The sequence below is a fragment of the Prionailurus viverrinus genome, chromosome B4, assembly GCF_022837055.1.
Source record: "Prionailurus viverrinus isolate Anna chromosome B4, UM_Priviv_1.0, whole genome shotgun sequence".
Lineage (NCBI taxonomy): Eukaryota > Metazoa > Chordata > Mammalia > Carnivora > Felidae > Prionailurus > Prionailurus viverrinus.
In genome coordinates this window covers 100,000,982-100,019,240 of record NC_062567.1, presented here as the reverse complement: position 1 = coordinate 100,019,240, position 18,259 = coordinate 100,000,982, and the positions used below count along the sequence as shown (strand labels likewise).

Here is an 18,259-nt window from a genome sequence, read left to right as displayed (position 1 = left end):
TTAAAAAAAAAAGGTAGAGCTGACTGATAAATTGGACTGACATATGTGTATGTATACAATAGAACTTGCTGATATATTGGATGTGGGCCAGGAAGCAAAAAGAGTAGCCAAGACTTTGAGGTCTTGGGTCTTACTGAGATGGGGGAAAACTGTATGGGCAGCAGGTGGTGATGAAGAATAGGATTGGTAAGAGCAAGGGCTCAGTTGGAGACCTATTTCCATTAGACCTACTCCATTAGGCTGGCGATAAAAATTTTGGAGTCATCAGCACATAAATAACATTAAAATCATTAGACAGTATGAGATCACCCAAGATGAGTGTGGAAAAGGAGGAGGTCTGAGGACTGAGGCACTTCAAAATTCTTAGCATCATTATTGACTTGATTAATACCTTCTGATAAGTCTCTTGATCTTTGTATTTCTCAATTTCCAATAAAAATGTAATGTGAGCCATCAAGGAGAGCTACATATATGTAATTAAAAATATTTTAGTAGCCACCTTAAGAAAAGTTTTAAAAAATGAAATTAATAATTTTAATATTTATATGGCACAATGTGAAAGGCAGAATAATGGCCCAAAAGATGTTTGAGATTCCTAAAATGTGAATGTTCCATACATAGCAAAAGGGGTTTGCAGAAAAGATTAAGGTTCAGGGCCCTGATATGAGAAGAGTATTCTGAATTATCCAGGAGTGCCCAAGTTAATCATGAGTTCTTGAACATGGAGTTTTCCTGGCTGTGGTCAGAAAGATGGCTCAGAAGGATGAAGGGCAAGAGATGAGATACTCCTGACATTGAGGATGGAGCAAGGGGGCCACCAGCCAGGGAATGTGGGCAACCTCCACCAGCTAGAAGAGGCAAGGATGTGGACTCACACCTGGAATCTCCAGAAGAAACACAGCTCTGCTGAAATGTCATTTTAGTTTAAAGAGACCTGTGTGAGACTTGGAACTATAGAAAAGTAAGATAATAGGGGCGCCTGGGTGGCACAGTCGGTTAAGCGTCCGACTTTAGCCAGGTCACGATCTCGCGGTCCGTGAGTTCGAGCCCCGCGTCAGGCTCTGGGCTGATGGCTCAGAGCCTGGAGCCTGTTTCTGATTCTGTGTCTCCCTCTCTCTCTGCCCCTCCCCCGTTCATGCTCTGTCTCTCTCTGTCCCAGAAATAAATAAACGTTGAAAAGTAAGATAATAAATTTGTGTTGTTTTAAGCCAATAAGTTTAATTTGTATGGCAGCCATAGGAAATGAATGTACTCAATATACCCCCTAAATGATCATCTCTTTATATGAAATCAATATAAAAAACTATCGAGACATTCATACTCTTTTTTTATACCTAGTCTTTGAAACCTGATGTGTATTTTACATGTACAGCACATCTCAACTTGGGCTAGACCCATTTCAAATGCAAAATAGCCCCATGTGACTAGTAACTATTATTTTGGACATTACCCTTCTAACCAGTATGGTGAGGACAGGGCAAAGCAGCCTAGTACAAGCAAGACATGTGCTTAATTGTATGTGTCAAGTTTCTGGGTCATAGAGCTCAGATATTTGGTCAACCATTACTCTGGATATTTCTTTGAAGGTGTTTTTTGGATGAAATTAACAATTAAATCAATGGATTTTGAGTAAAGCAGATGGGCCATAATGTGGATGGTCCTTATCCAATCAGTTGCTAATAAAACAAGGACCGACCTCTACTGAGCAAGAAAGAATTCTGCCAGCAGATTGCCTTTCGACTTGAACTGCAACTCTCTCCTGAGTCTCCACCATCATGTGAGCCATTTCCCTAAAATAAATCTCTCTCTCCCTGTACATACACACACACACACATACACACACGCGCGCACACACGCACGCACACACACACACACACACACACACACATCCTATTGGTTCTGTTTCTCTGGAGAGCCCTAATATAGCATGCATCGGAGACAAAGAAAAGACACACACCTTGTCTAAACCTCCTACCCTCCCTGTGTCCAGAATCCAGAGTTTTATAGAATAGCCATCAATCCAGGATTGGGCAAATGGGGCGCTATACTGCCCCAACTGGCAAGAGGAGAGGAATAGGAAGTGTCTGTGTTGGGATAGAGCTTGGAAAGAGAGAGCATATTCTGTTTCAAGTAAGAGAGAGGGCCAGGGACGTTTGATCTATAGCCCTGGGAGGGCTGGTTTCGCTTGAGTTGAAGCATTTTGAATTCTGTCAAGGGCCAAAGGGATGGGCAGCCAGGGCTTCTGTAACACAATGCCACTGATCCGGTGGCTTAAAGAGCACACATTTATTTTCTCACAGTTCTGGGAACTAGTCCAAGATCAAGGTGCCAGCAGAGCTGATCTCCTCTGGGGGCTCTCTCCTTGGCTTGCAGATGGCCGTCCCCTTGCTGTCTCTGCACATTGCCTTCCCTCTGTGTTCACACACCCCTGGTGTGCCCTCATGTATCCTAATCTCCTTTTTAAAATAAGGACACCAGTCAGATTGGATTATGGCCCATCCTAAGGGACTCATTTTAACTTAACCACCACTTTCAAAGCCCTATCTCCAAAAATAGTTACATTCTGAAGTGCTGGACATTATCACTTTAACATGTGACTTTTGGGGAAACAAATTTCAGTTCATAATGTGATCCCAGTTCAGTCTCCCTCACAGAGTCCCGATTAATTAGCACTTCCTTCACAGTAAGGATGGAATAAATATGTAGAGAGGATATACCTCTTCCTAAGGAACTCTCGGTGAAGTAGGAGGATGTTTTCAGGATAAAAATGCAGGTCTAGATGAGGCTGAGGTTATGGTGGGTTTTGGGGGTGCCTATGGCTTGATCCTGGCCATGGCATGCATGCGAGCATCTTGGCTGGAGGCAGTGCAAAAGTTAATGAGTCACTCGGCCCATAAATTCCTGTCCTAGGTCTCCCTAATTTGAGTCACCGGGGCTGAGTCCTGGCTGTGAAAAGCCCAGCAGCACATATTTTGGGAATATGTGAGAAAGTGAGGTAACTGTGACACCGACAGGAAATTAGGCACCTATCTTCCAACTCTTTATAATTTATAAATCATCTTAGTATCTCACATTTGCTGGAGGAAGCATTGCTTTAATATTTTGAAATGTGTTCATTTTCTCCTGAATTAAAAAAAAATTCTACCAGATGTTCAAGGAAAGTGGGGAATCTTTCAGGCATTGTTACTTTAAAGAGCACCCTCGTTTGCCTAAGCGTCAGAAGCCTTTGGGGAAAGGAGGAACCATGTGTGGGCTAGAAGGACACAGCAATAATGAACTCAGCCTGACACCTTAAGTTGTGCTTCACAGAGAGAGCAACGGTGCAGTGCATTTGGAAATAAGTGGCACATCTCTCCTTCCCCAAATTACCTGAGTCTCTTCACACCCTTCCTTCCCACCTTGCTCACCAACCTGTAGGATTTTGTCAGGAAATTTCAGCTGGAGGGGACAGCCTACGTGAAGGCATGCATGTATGGAACCCATGGACTGGTTCAGAGAATTGTGTAGCCAGAATCTGGGGCAGGGCTTGAAGGAGAGGGAGGGAGGTTGTTCGTGTCTGGGGGCAGCGTTGATACGACACTGAAGATTTTAAACATTGATCTGTAAAGAAGAGAAAACATGAGAGGTTTTGAAGAACAGTGACATAACTTGAATCCAGTCAGTAGATTACAGCTGTTTATATTTGCATAGCCTGTGAGCTACAAATGGCTTTTACATCTTTAAAGGATTGGAAAGAAAGGAAGGAAGCATGGACAAAGAAGATGCAGCAGAGAACGCATTACCCACAAAATCCCAAATAATTGCAATCTGTCTCTTTACAGGTAAAGTTTGCCAAATCCAGGCTAGATTAAAAAAAATAATAACTACCATTTATTAAATGCTCATTTAATGCCAGATTTTAATATCCATTATTTTTAATTTGCAAAATCAAAGGACTTGTCCAGGGTTATGCAGCTAGGGAACAAACCAGGACTGGAGCCCAGGCTGCCTGCTGTCAAGCTGGTGCTCTCAACAGTGAGGGCTCTCCCTCGGTACACCTAGGGAGAGTCGTTGTGGGGGCTCCTTGACCCTGAAAGGGAGATACGATGCAAGTCTGAATGAGACACGTGATGGTGAAAGTAGAGAGCAGGGAGGGAGCTAAGAAATTCCACAGTGCTGACTACTGGATGCAACGTGAAGCTGAGGGAGAGGAAGGAGTCACATCTGAACCCTCCTTTTCCTGAGCCATTCTCTTCCTTAATGTTCTCTCCTGCCACCCTCTCTCCTCAGGCTCTCCACCAATGGTTTTCTCATGCCATTGGTTTTTTAACCAAGCTGCTTGGAGTAGTGAAGAGGACAGTGGTCCCCAAATGGAGAGATTCATATTCCAGCTCTGGACCTGTCATGACCGAGGCGCATGACCCTCCACAGGTGTCAGACATTAAAAGCACAAGGTCCACAGCTGGGGACACTGTGGGAAAACTGGAACACCTAACACCAATGATAGTACATTTTGGTGGAATCTTCCAAGAAACCAAATTGGAAAATTCTGGAAACTTATCCTAAGAAAATAAATAGATAATAAGATCTATTCAATAATAGATATTGATATAGTAATAGAAAAATGAGTAAAATCCCATGAAAGTATCCATTGCAATGTTATTTAGGTAAGAAATAAATTAGTAACAACTTACATATCTGAAATTAGGGAACTGGTTGAGTTGGTTTTAGTTTATCTACTTGGAAAAAAGTCAAATGGCTATTAAAAATAAAAGTCGTGAAGGGGCACCTGGGTGGCTTAGTTGGTCAAACTTCCAACTTCGGCTCAGGTCATGATCTCTCAGTTTGTGAGTTCAAGCTCTGCATAGGGCTCTGGGCTGTCAGTCCAGAGCCTGGAGCCTGCTTCAGATTCTGTGTCTCCTCCTCTCTCTGCCCCTCCCCTATTCGTGTTCTTTCTCTCTCTCTCTCAAAAATAAATAAACATTAAAAATTTTTAAAAAAAAGTTGTCTATGTGGCAACAAGAGACATGGCTTGTTTTTCACATTTAAGTGAAAGAAATTGATACTAAATTGTTTGTACGCTAATGAGTAAAACTATTTAAAAGATGAATGGATATGGACCAATATGTAAAAACAACAGGGTGTGTAGAGTGATTTTTTTCCTATTTCTCTTCATTCCTGCCAAGTTTCTATAAGATTTTTGTGAATTCAAGAATTTAAAATCATGTTAATATCTCAATGTCTTCAAAAAAAGGCTGCCTAATTCATAGCAGATGATTAGTTTTCTTGACAATAAATTGGAAGGTGAATAGATGTTTTCAGGTGATTGAAAAGTTTGCATACTTTTAAAGTTCTATCCAATAGTATTTTTGGTCAAAGGGAAGAATGACCAGGCTGTTGCTGTGGCCTGAGTTTGTGCCTTCAGTGTCCCTCCTCTTCGGGTGGAGGTATACCAGGTGCCAAAGAGTAGACACCTGTTGGTTTTGTCTGCCCAGTGTTCACTTTTCTTTCTAGGTAATAGCATTTTGGTTTGCCTTTGAGGAACTGTCCTTATGCCATCTCTGTGGCTGTAGGGTTGCAGACATAACCTAGGTTTGGCCAAAGCGAACACGGCGTCATCTGGACCCAATGATCATTTTAAGGAGGGCATGTGGTCCATGTATGTCAGGTCTGGGAATTTTGATGATATAACTGTGAAAGTAGCACTCTCTGCGAGCATGCTAAGCTGGAAGAATATAAGCTTGGAGCTGCTAGGGGCCATCTGTGCTGCCACATGGTGACCCTGGAGCTTGATAATGAAGTCAGTACTGAGGACAGTAGAGTTGGGGTAGGGAGGAGACAGAGAGGGACAGGGACAAGGACAGGGAGAATGAATGGGAATGATAACATTGTGTGCGGCCCTTCATCTAGCTGTTCCCTCATGTAATCATACTTTCCTGGTTAGGTGATCTAATAGTTCCTCTCCCTGCCTCTGTCTCTTTCTCTCTTCCTCTCCCCATTTCTTCTTTCCCTCTCTTCTTTAATCCAATTTAAATTGGGTTCCTTCCGCAGACAACTCAAACAATCCTGCCTATATAGGATGTCAATGCTTTGCTGCCTTCCCAGTCCAGAGGCTGTAAGAAAGTGACAGAGGTAAAGTGGGCAGCCAAGAGGGAAGTGGCTTGTTTGGTACGAAATTCTTTTCAACCTGTGTGCACCCAGGCAGCAGCAAGTACATTTTGCACAGAGCAAAAGGCTTTGCTGGAAGGATGGTTATTACTGTCAAAGGAAAGGGATGAGTGTGGGATCTTTAGGAATGTGTATTGGTGGGGGAGGGTAAAATAATCAATATGTCTGAAATGCAGATTTAAAAAATGCAAGTAACTTACAGCCAACCTCGGGACTTAGATCACACAAATCATCAGAAGGTTTGCATGGTGTTTTTATTACTGCTCCCTCTTGATGGTTCCTCCTACATAATTATTACTCTGTATGCTTTGGAAAATCTCTTTGTACATTTAGAATCAGGCTATATCTCATTTTTATTCTCCTGCTCTTTTACCTTCTTATTCCAAAGTCACTGACTGTTTTACAGTAAAAATTTGTGTGCAGCTTAAATCACTTGCTAAACATCAAAGGGTCTTGTGCATTTGTAATAAAGATGTTTTTCAGGGTGGGGATAATGGCAATCATGATTGGAATTTTCAAATCTGTAATAGTAAACTCTCTGCATAAATAGAATAAGAATGTGATTCCTATACTTCTGTTTCATCAAGGGTGGGATGGGTTGTGCAGTTCAGATAGGAACACCTGAATTCTCCAGGGAAGAAACAAGAGTATTTATAAAGTCTATGCAGCTGCTAAAAGGTTTCCTAATGTTATGGACTGAATGTGTGTGTTCCCCTCCCTCAAATTCTTATGTAGAAATCCTAACCACCATTGAGATTGTATTAGGTCATGAGGGTGGAGGCCTCATGAATGGAATTAGTGCCCTGATCAAAGAGACCCCAGAGAGCAACCCCATGGTGAGACACAGCAAGAAGATGGCCTCCCAACAGATGCTGAGTCTGCTGGTGCTTTGGTCTTGGACTTCCCATCCTTCAGAACTGTGAGAGATAAGTATGTGTTGCTTAAACCACCATCTATGGTACTGTTGTTATAGCAGCATGAAGGGATTAAGACTTTTAATGTATTGGTCATTCGCTTCCTTGTTTTCCATCCTAATTTCCACCTCTCTGTGCTCTGCTATGTACTTGGTGAGGGAGAGGGGGTGCTCTAAGACCCAGCAGACTATTCCCTAAACCTTCTTTTGGTTTTCCCAGGGAGAAGCACTGGTTGAACTAGAAGGTAGGAGGACAAGAGAAAAGATCCTGTTTCTGCTTCTAGCTTCTGTTGGCTTTCCCCTAACCACAGTAGGCTGCTACTGGATCAGTTCCAGAACCTCCAGCATGGAGCGTCTTTGTTGGCCCCAGCACCAGCACCTGATACTCTTTGGTGGTCCAGGAGAAAAGGGGCCCCATGGTACCTTCCCTGCATTCTAGCCCCACCTTTAGAGTTCTGGTTCTACGGTAACACTATCTTCTCCATTTTGTTTCCCCTGCCTTTGGTGGTATTTATGGGCTGAATTGTGCCCCACCCTCTGAATTCGTATGTTGAAGTCCTAACCCCCAATACCTCAGAATCTGATTTTATTTGGAGCTAGGGTTCTGAAAGAGGTCATTAAGTTAAAATGAGATGATGAGGGTGGACCCTAATTCAGTATGATTCATGTTCTCGTAGAGAGGGGTGGTTGGATTGCAGACACACGTAGAGGGAAGACCACATGAACACAATGGGACCAGATGGCCATCAACAAGCCAAAGAGAGGCGTCAGAAGAAATCAACTCTGCCAACACCTTTATCTAGGACTTCTGACTTCCAGAACTGTAAGCGAATAAATTTTTGTTGCTTTGGCCACCAGGTCTGTGGTATTCGTTAGGGCAGTCCTAGCATACAAATCACACGTGGTATCTATTAACCTCTGGGTTAACCCACTGTCTGTACTTTGCCTTCTCAGCCCTTTTTATGTGGCCATTTTCTTAAATTCCCTCTTTAAAATACCTGGAATAGTTTAGTTGTCCTGACTAAAACACCTAATAAATATCCTAAGTGTATGTGTCTTTTTAAAAACAATTTTTTAAATGTTCATTTATTTTTGAGAGAGAGAGAGAGAGAGAGACAGAGTGTGTGTGGGGGAGGGGCAGAGAGAGAGAGGGAGACACACAGAATCCGAAGCAGGCTCCAGGCTCTGAGCTGTCAGCATAGAGCCCAACACAGGGCTCCAACTCATGAACCACAAGACCATGACCTGAGACGAAGTCAGATGCTCAACCGAGTCACCCAGTCACCCCCTAAGTGTATGTGTCTTAAACCTAAAAATCTTTAGGGAAAACAAACATTGACAAAAGGATGAGGTAATGGTTTTTTTTTTTTTTTGTTTTTTTTTTGTAGTTCATTTAAGAAATATTCTTTACAGGTGCCCCCTGAGTGACTCAGTTGGTTGAACATCTGGCTTTGGCTCAGGTTATGATCTCATGGTTCATGGATTTGAGCCCCACATTGGGCTCTGTGCTGACAGTCCAGAGCCTGGAGCCTGCTTCGGATTCTATGTCTCCGTCTCTCTCTCTGCCTCTCCCCTGCGTACGCCCTCTCTCTCTCTCTCTCTATCAAAAATGAATAAACATTAAAAGATTTAAAAAAGAAATATTCTTTAAATGGTTTTGTACCTGATTTTGAGGGCTATGTAAGAAGAAGCAAAATGCTCACTCTTGACAACCAAATAATTATATTTATAACGCTGATTTCTTTTTATGTTTTGCTTTGTTTTTGCACCTAATTCTAAGCAGGCCTTAAATTTCCTTTTCTCAACTTACATTTAGAACTCTGTCAACTTCTTCCTTGGAGTGTATATAATTAAATGGTCTTTCCCGTGACTGTGTGGCTGTTTTGCCTCAGTCCCTATCCCTGTTTGCCAGTGGCTAACACAAGCTGGCTGAAGGGAGTATGGTGTAACCAGCTTTGATAATGAGATAAATTTTGCCACAGTCTTGCCTACTCTCTGACTTGGATAACTCCTACCAGTTCCCTCAGGCCTTACTTCTCAAACTTTTCTTGATCTCTCCTCCCCTGAACAATGTGTCCTAGGCTGGGATTCTCAGTGTACAGATTCTGTGCCGAAGGGGTTTTATGGTGGAGTGCTCTTGGGAATAACATCTGTAAAGGAGGGAGGAGGGTGGCGTGAGGTGAGGGAGAAAGTGAAGCACACAGCAGTTGCAATAGCCCTTCTCAACAAACCCACGGGGCTGGAAACTGAGATATCGCTTCCAAGAGAGCCTGCATGGGCCCACGGAATGTGGCCAGGGAGGACGCATGACCTTAGTTAGGCAGCTTCCTCAGTAGAGGGCAGAGGGAATCTCCATGAGCTGCCATCAGGCAAGCTTCCAGCAGCTGCGGGCTGAGTGCCTCAGTGCTGAAGGGGGATCAGGGTGGCACCCCATGGTGTCTACTATGATTGGTCTAGAGAAGGTTCTCAGAGACTCAGACATCATTGTGTACTGTGACAGTGTGTTTACAGGTCTCTGAGACTGTGGAGTGGCTCCCTGGGGCCAGGTGTACCTTATTACATTATTTGTTGCATCTCCGTCATCCAGTAAAAAAATGGTATATGGTAGGCACTAATAAATGTTCAATGTACTGGAGGAAGGATGTTTACTTGTTTTATCTAGTAATTGCAGTAGGCGGGGTATTTCATGTGTCATGCCGTCCTCTGAAAATGGAATTTTAAAAATCTTTTTTCAGTCCCATTTTGGAGAGGCTGTGTGACTTAAGCTGTAGAATGAAAACCCTAGAGGACACATTTTAAGCAAAGCAGAAAGCCTGAAAGTGTGCCGGATGAATCGATCATAAACAGGAAGAGAGAAACACGTGTTGAGAATGAGGAACGCTGGGACGTGACGGCCATGCCATCTGGGCATTGTTGTCCCTTCACCCATGCTATACTCATAGGCATGACTCCGAGACAGGCATTCACTGTAGGCTTTTCTCAGCTGCCTCTGCTTCCAGCAGCCCCCAAAGTCCACAGGCCAGAGTCAAGTAAGGAGAAGAGTTGAAAGGCGGCAACATCAACAGGAAATAAAACATTTTTATTGAGTATCCATGTAATATGTTAAGTCATTTTTAACAACAATCAGAAAACTACTGTGGGGTCACTACACAAAGTGAAACAAAATTTAAACCACCTCATCAAAAATGAAGGTAAATACAGCTAAAGTAGTTGGCTCGTGGGCCACGAGCCATATGGCAGAAGAAAACACCCCAACATTTCTACAAGATACAGAGAAAACCCACACATAGAAACACTCAAGCAGGCAGTAAATATACACAAAGGCAACTAGGATCTTTCTAGAGCATCAGCTTCTAATACTTTACACAGCTTTGTCAGAAAGGTACATGTGGCATATCTGAGGATGAATCTTGGTCTCAAAGCAGGTTCGGTCACTGACTTGTGAAAGATGGCATAGTACCAACTAATTCTATGGTGACAGTCCCATGTCTGGCAGTGTTGCAAGAGAATGCATTAGTAGTACTTTAATGCAAGAAATAATGTATATCCGGCAGCTGAACCTGCTTGCTTTAAAGTGTTGTTTCAGTGTGAACAACTTAAAGCTGAATAGAGTGAAATTAAATGTCAGTTTCTGGTATGGAAGGGATTTTTTGAAGTCCATCAACTCCCTCTCTTTGGCAGGGTTTGGTCTTTTAAATTGGACAGATTCCCATTTGACTCTTCCGTTCAAACTGATATTTAATCTCACATCATGACATGTGCATCTTCTATTACCTACGTTTGAAAAAAAGTATGGCCCATCCACAGAAGAGGGAGATGCTATTCTCCTTTGTCCTTTGTGTCTGTCCCAGTTCTAATGAGTTTGCTGTGACTGGGCAGAACGGCCAAGGGCTTGCCTCTTCTTTGATGAGAAAAGAAGAATGACGGGAATTCTAGTTTTATCAGGAAACAACCAGCCCCACGTGTGAAGCCTCCCATGAGCCCTTTTTGAATTCTCTGTAGGTTTTAAAAAACGTGGCATGGTATCCTAACGTCTGAACATGAGGCTCATGCTTGGTTTTCCTCCATCTTGTTTTGGTATTTGCGAAGACAAGCTTCCACTTCCAGGCACCACTGCTGTCTGTGGCCTGGGAGTTACAGTGGGTCACAGGAGCGAGCGGCTGCAGCGTGAGCTAACGGGCTGCCTCTCCATGAACTGGTTGTCCACCGTAGTGGGGGAAAGTATGGAATATTGCACAGTGCTTGACAAAATGCTGTGTGTTCCACCCCATTCTGTGTGTCTTTCTTGTCCTATGCATAGCTTTTCAGTTCTGAATTGGTCCTTTGTAATGAGAACTGTTTGTGCTACACACACCTTGGGCAGTGCAGTAGGAGGGAATGGCAGTATTGTTACAACATCACTACGGAATAAACTGAGTGCTGTCCACTGAGGAAACTACGTGTCTAAGCACACACGGCAGTCACAGTGCTACACAGAGCAGTCCTTGAAGACTCTTACGGAATGACTAGTAGCTTCGTAATAGTGCCATTTACTACATAATGACATTGGAAACAGTTAAAAACTCCTCCTAAGTCAAGCGTCTAGTATACATAAGAGGTTGCTTCAGTTTGCTAGAACTTGTTCTTGGTATTATTTCACCTTTTTTGTTTTTAAAGGACAAATTAAAACTTATTTAAGTAAAAAGAGCATATAAAAAGATCACTAGCTGTCTGTTTTGGCTTAATTGAAGTGCATTCAGAACTATGGCTAATTGTTTATTTATTTATTTTTTTCATCTTTTGACGGGATCACAATACTGTCTGTTTACCACAAAGTAATTTTGTGTAATAAGCACAGATTGCTGTGTTAAAAATATTCTGCATTCCTTCTAATATGGTTTTGTGTAATAAAATATTTTGTTACAAAGTCTAATGTGCAAACCTTTTGGAATTATTATAGGTATGAAATCTGGAACAGAATTCACCACAGGATGCACATTTTGTATAAAGGTGATAACGGAGAGCTACTTTTTTTTCCTTTTTAAATCATCAGGCAATAATTCAGAAATGCTGACTTCTCCCCTCAGCTTCTTCCCACCCACCCCATCCCCAGACAAATGCACACGCACACACGCATGCACACGCACACACACACACACCCACGGAACGCCGTCATATTGTTACTCTGTATGCAGTAATATGAAGTCATTGGCTCCTGTTCAGTTGCTTCCTCGAATGTGAGAGTGAAGCCCTTATTTCGGCTTTGTAACTATGTACAGACAGATGCTATTCTGGTTTGTGGCTATGCTTCCTGGAGGTCAGTCTGGACGCTGCTCAGATCATACTAATTTGCCTGTGAAGAAATTCTACAAAATTGGATTCACCCAGCAAATATGTGGTGTAAGTGTATCTTGGTACTCAAATGATTCAATAGAAAGCTCAGGTTTAAGTTGTCCTTTAAGATGTCAGTTTCACTGTACGAGTGCCTTACAAGTTGATATTTTTGCTGGAATGCAGACAATACTATATTTACCATATAATATATTATCAGCTCTCCTATATCTCAGTCGATTTACATAATTTAAAATAGAACATCTTATTAAAAACATCTAGATATACACAGATTAGGAAACACTTACAACATACAAATACACAAACTAGAAATAAATCTTTAGCATACTGGTATATACAACGGTGTGATACAATAAATAATTTCAGTCATGCTCTATCTACACATCATATTGCTTAAAAGAAGAGTGGATCTGGAGGGCAGTTGGCATGACGAAGGGCTTAGGGGCTCTCTACGTTTAAATTTGTGCAAATTAAAACAGGATTTGAAGTACCACTGAATTGTCAGGAATGCATGGCTGGAAAAATGAAAGGACCCATATTACTGAGGTATTTACAGATACTGGCTAAAGAGCACTATGTGGGCAGATGCAGAAAGGCTTCTTTCCTTTACTTCTTGACCGCCAGCATGGCGTCAACCTCCTCCTCGACCTGCAGGGTGTGCCACTGGGCGATGGGGCGCCTGGGGTTAGCCAGCATGTCTGACCAGTGTCGCAGCTCCGCCCCGGTGCTATTGTAGCCCACAAAGACTTTGCCGATGGCATCGTTCTTGCCAATCTTGTCATAGTCCAAAACAGTTACCACCACTTGCACTTTCTGAAAGAGGATGCAGAATAAACATGAATCATCCAGCCCTGTAGATAAAGCCCTATTGCAAAGCTTCCTTCAGATCTCAGCAATTGGAAGTAAGAACTGATCTCAAAACACCAAACAAGACTGAAAATTACTTGAATACGAAAACCTGCGTCTGATTCGTATCTCGCCATCACTATATCATCATCGTCACCTTCTTCAGTGTCTTCAAAATACTGAAATGAATGCTGATTTTTGTTAGGTATTTGGCACAATTCTGAGTCTTTTACATGAACTACTCACTTACTTCTCACAACAGATCCGATTAATACTGCCGTTATTTAGGTAAGGTGATGTCATGCTCCCTGCCTGGGGTCATACAAGGAATGGGTGGTTTGTTCTCCACAGTCTGTGCTGTGCCCTTGGTGCCATTGTTGTCTTTGTAAACTGTGTCCACCTCTGGGTTCATTCGTTTCAATCGCCTCATCAGCAAGAGTTCTGGCATTGGTATTCGGTACAATAGTCACATGATTATTGCGAGTATTAAATGTGATAATAGAGCGAAAGGCTTTAAAAAGTCACAACTAAAAATAATTTTTCCATTGAAGCCTTTTCTCAATGAACATTTACGGAGTGACTGTTGTGTATCCAGCACTGATCTCAAATGGAAATAACCTTTCAGGCCACACAAGATTTACTTCAGTGATTCCATTACATCGTGAGAGTTTATTTAATAACTTACGCTTTTGAACTGCCTGAATTGACGAAAGCAAACCCATGCCATTATGATATGAAAGACACACTTTTTCAAAGCACATTTTAGTTCTGCTTCCCAAGTAATGGATTTGCTTAGTCAAAATATGTGATGGCTCGACTCTAGAAACTGAGTGTAGAGATAAAGGGCTTAGAATAAAGTAGAATGCATAGCATTTGATGGCCAGAGTTAAAAGGAACAGAAAATGTAATGATGGAAGCCAGGGCAGGATGGGGCTCCTGCTGAGTTATGGCCCTTTAGTGGACTTTGTGGTCTGAGCACTGCATTATTGTACCAATGTGCTAAGAGGTGGCACCCATGTACAGCTTCACATCAGAGACAACGGCCGCTTTTGAAAATGGAATTTAGAATGTAAAATGCAACACACTGGCAATAAAGGAAACAAACTCCATCTTCCCTTGTGTGGCCTCGGACTGATTACCTTATTAAGGGAATCATCTATCCATTGGATGGTGTTGGGAACAGAATCAGTTTGGTTCTCAGAAAAGTTCTCAGAACTTTGCCCAAGCAAATTCATCAGGATGAAATCATACTGCAGGGAATGGGGGTGGGGTCAGGCACCAAGGCAATGGGGTTTGTGGAGGTTGGAGTGAATGGCTGGAGTGGGCTTTGACGATTTCACCTAGGAATGCACTCAAGACAAAACATCCTTATGAAGGCCTTGGATTAATTTTTCCAGCTGCATAGATAGTTTATTTATACATTTTTAGGGGAGGGACTATAACATTTACATGGGCTTTTGAAAATCAGCATATTTTGCTCACAGTATATTTCATAGGGATAGAGACAAATAGAAAGCAGATAATCTTGTAACCTGGGAAGAAAGGAAACCTAGACCCCTAGTTTGGTATGGAAAATGCTCAATTGTTTCTCTAGGAAAATGTGAAGACTAGAGCAAACTGCCAAGAAGCAGAGGAGGAGGGATGCAGTCAAAGATGTGCTCATTATTTCCATGCCTAATGTTGTCAGTGATGGGCTCAGGTTCTCTCTGTCCTGACAGAATGTTATCTCCTCTAAAATGCTGCCCCAGAAACCCAGCATATGTCTTGTTTGTAATGTGCTTCATTTTTAATATATTTGCATCTGCTGCAATTTATAGTTGAAGAAAAAACCCATTTATTTTTGTTAAAGGTGTAGAATTGTAGCTCCAAGAAAGTTTACAATAGGATTTTTCATCTCAATACCCTGCTTTATATTGTTTTGTAGAATAAAAAAACCCAAACTCCACGAGGTGTTAGTTTCCATAGGAATGAGTTCTTAGAACTCAAAAAAGGGTTCACTGAACAGATATTGCAAAATAAATTGGAGAAAATTGGATATTTTAGGGATTTGCCAGTGGGCCCAAAGCAGTAGCTTCACTGGTTCAGGCTGGTACACAAGTGACTGGGGCCAGGGAATCAGTGTCCTCTGGAATGTCATTTACTTATGTAACAACTGTTACAACTGTTGTTATGTAACTGTTTCAACAACTGTTGAAAGTAATTAATTTAAGTATGTGTAATTTGCATATGAGAACAGTTAGAGAAAGACCATGACCTGATGTGAGGATGGTGGGATTCCTGGTGATTTTTAAATAACTGCCCTATACAATACAGTAGTGACTGGCCACATATGGCTATTTAAATTATGAATAAGGTTCCTTTATCACACTGGTGGCTGAGGTGCTCATCACCCACTTGAGGCTGGAGACTACTGTATTGGACCCCACCAGTGATAAAACATGTCTGTCCTCACAGATACTTCTAGTAGAAGGCACTGATTTATATATTGTTTTAATCTTATTGTTAGATCCATTTTCTTTTCTTTTTTTAAATTTTTTTAACATTTATTCATTTTTGAGAGACAGACAGAGTGCCAGTGGGGGAGAAGCAAAGAGAGACAGGGAGACACAGAATCTGAAGCAGGCTCCAGGCTCCGAGCTGTCAGCACAGAGCCTGATGCAGGGCTCGAACTCACAAATTGTGAGATCATGACCTGAGCCGAAGTCTGTTGCCCAACCACTGAGCCACCCAGGTGCCCCTGTTAGATCTATTTTCTAATAAAATGTTAATATGAAAAAAAAGACAAAATTAACATTGTGAATAATAATGATGATGGCAACCATTTTGAATGTTCCTATGTGCTTGGTGCCCTTCCAAGTGCTTTTATATGCATAAGCTCACTTGGATGTGGACTCTATTATTCCTGTTTTACACATGAGGAAATTCTAAGCCTCGGTTTCCTCATATATAAAATTGGGGTAATAACCTCTCTCATAAGGTTATTATAAAGATGCAATAAGGTTATGCATAAAGTGCTTAAATTAGGCACTACAATACATGTAGCTATGATATTAGTTTTCTTCATGGAATAAAGGTGTGATTTATTACATATATATATGTATATATATATATATATTCTAAATTATATTTTAGATTAAAAGTAAAAATATACAGGGCACCTGGGTGGCTCAGTCAGTTAAGCCTCCAACTCTTGGTTTCAGCTTAGGTCATGATCTCACAGTTGGTGAGTTCAAACCCCGCACAGGGCTTTGCAGTGATGGGGCACAACTTGCTTGGGATTCTCTCTCTCTCCCTCTCTCTCTGCCCCTCCCATGCTCACAGTCTGTCTGTCTGTCTGTCTCTCTCAAAATAAATAAATAAACTTAAAAAAGGAAAAATATGCAACTAAAGAATATTTGCTGATTTTTTACATTCTGGACTAACTTTAGACATTTCCATGTTGTAGTTTTTTTTTTTTTTCCATGTTGTAGTTTTGATGCCTACTCGTTACTTCTCCTTCATGTTATGGGCAAGTTTTTATATGACTGAAAAGATAGGCCCACATCAATTATTCAATAAAATGTAAAAATAGTGTTGCTTTAAGACATTTGACTCTCTGATATCCATTAAAGATTCCCAAGAAATAGCTGATATTTATTGGATGTGAACTTTGAATTTCAATGGTCTCACTATGGATATGAGGTAAGAAAACCTAAATATACTTAAAAATTGCTAAATAATGAGATCATATACTATTGTGGCTACTTGTAGCATCCTGTTTTGAACATGTTATCCACAGGTTCCTTTAATAGAATACTCCTTATCATAACAATTATTATCTGGCAAGTGAAGGTTTTATCTTTACAAAAATGTCCATCCATTCCAACTCAGAAATAGGAAACTGAATTTAAACAAAATATGACTTAGTTATTTTTTCTATTGTAAATCGCTCTTTAAAAATGAAAGATTAAAGATGCTGCATATTTAGCACCAACCAAAATATTTCTTTTATCTCTCTTTTTTTTTTTGCTATAAAGCTGTGATAAGGACAATTACATATTATGGCTTGGGAATAAATAGTGAAAGCTCATTTTTCTCTTGGCCTTTTAACCTTTATGGATGCACTTTTTGAATTAGCAGAGTCATTCTGTTGATTTTCTTTTTCCTACTTTATTTCTGCCCAACAGAATGCCAGCTGTTTTTAGCTGATGAATCAGCACATCCTGTGCTGTATATTTTATCATTTCCTTCTGGATGTAGCTTGATTATCAAATGTGTATGGGAATAAGAATGGCAATTCTAATGAAGGCATGAGCACTGATAATTCAGAAGGTCTGTGTCTTTATGTGATCTGAAGAAATAAAATCGAATGGGAAGACAAAATTATGTTTGACATTACCTGGATTTGTTCAAAGGGTACCTCAAAGCTGAATGACTCATTGTAGTAGGGGTTAAGTGTGTTCTTTTTAATTGTTGTCTTTTTCTTCTTCAGCCTTTTGCCATTCTGCATCAGGTGAATCTTCACATAAGGATCTGAAAAACAGAAACAAAAACTTCAGGAGATCAGAGACACGTTTTTAGATTATAGTTTAGCTTATTAAAAAACTCAAGTATTCCCAACAAGAAAATCATTGTATAGTAAATATTTGATATTTAAAAAAAAATAAACATTCTCTATTGAAAGATTTTAAGTAACCTATTCTCCAGGTTTATTTCCATGATATCTCAATATTAATAGGTGGATTTAGGGGACAAGAGCCGTAGTATGCCAATAAAGCATCTTTGGGAAAAAAAGAAAGTCTTAACATGTAACATTCGCCACCGTCCGTGGTAGAAATACTCTCAGCATGGCTAATTGCAAGCTACTAAGTAGTTTAACAACTAGCTTACTAAATCCCTGAAATATTAACAATTGGCTCTTTGAGCTGGCAAAGTACTGGTTGCAGCTTACTACTGCTTGGGAATAGAACTCTTGACAGACAAAGGACAAAGGAGCCATTTCATTCATTCATTTATTCATTTACTCAATATTAGTTACGCCCT

General features: G+C 41.0%; 2 protein-coding genes across 2 annotated transcripts in view; one reads left to right on the top strand and one right to left on the bottom strand.

The window, feature by feature from the left end:
- Window positions 1–12,149, top strand: part of PAWR (pro-apoptotic WT1 regulator) — a 190,571-nt gene extending 178,422 nt beyond the window's left edge. The window contains exons 7-8 of the mRNA XM_047865731.1: window positions 7,740–7,883; window positions 12,000–12,149. Of these exons, the coding sequence (XP_047721687.1) occupies window positions 7,740–7,863 (124 nt within the window). The 3' untranslated portion in view covers window positions 7,864–7,883; window positions 12,000–12,149. The remainder of the gene's footprint in view (window positions 1–7,739; window positions 7,884–11,999) is intronic.
- An 848-nt stretch (window positions 12,150–12,997) lies between these two features.
- Window positions 12,998–18,259, bottom strand: part of SYT1 (synaptotagmin 1) — a 555,677-nt gene continuing 550,415 nt past the window's right edge. Inside the window, exons 10-11 of the mRNA XM_047865729.1 lie at window positions 17,616–17,749; window positions 12,998–13,204 (exon numbers count right to left, since the gene is read on the bottom strand). Coding sequence (XP_047721685.1) covers window positions 12,998–13,204; window positions 17,616–17,749 — 341 coding nt within the window. The remainder of the gene's footprint in view (window positions 13,205–17,615; window positions 17,750–18,259) is intronic.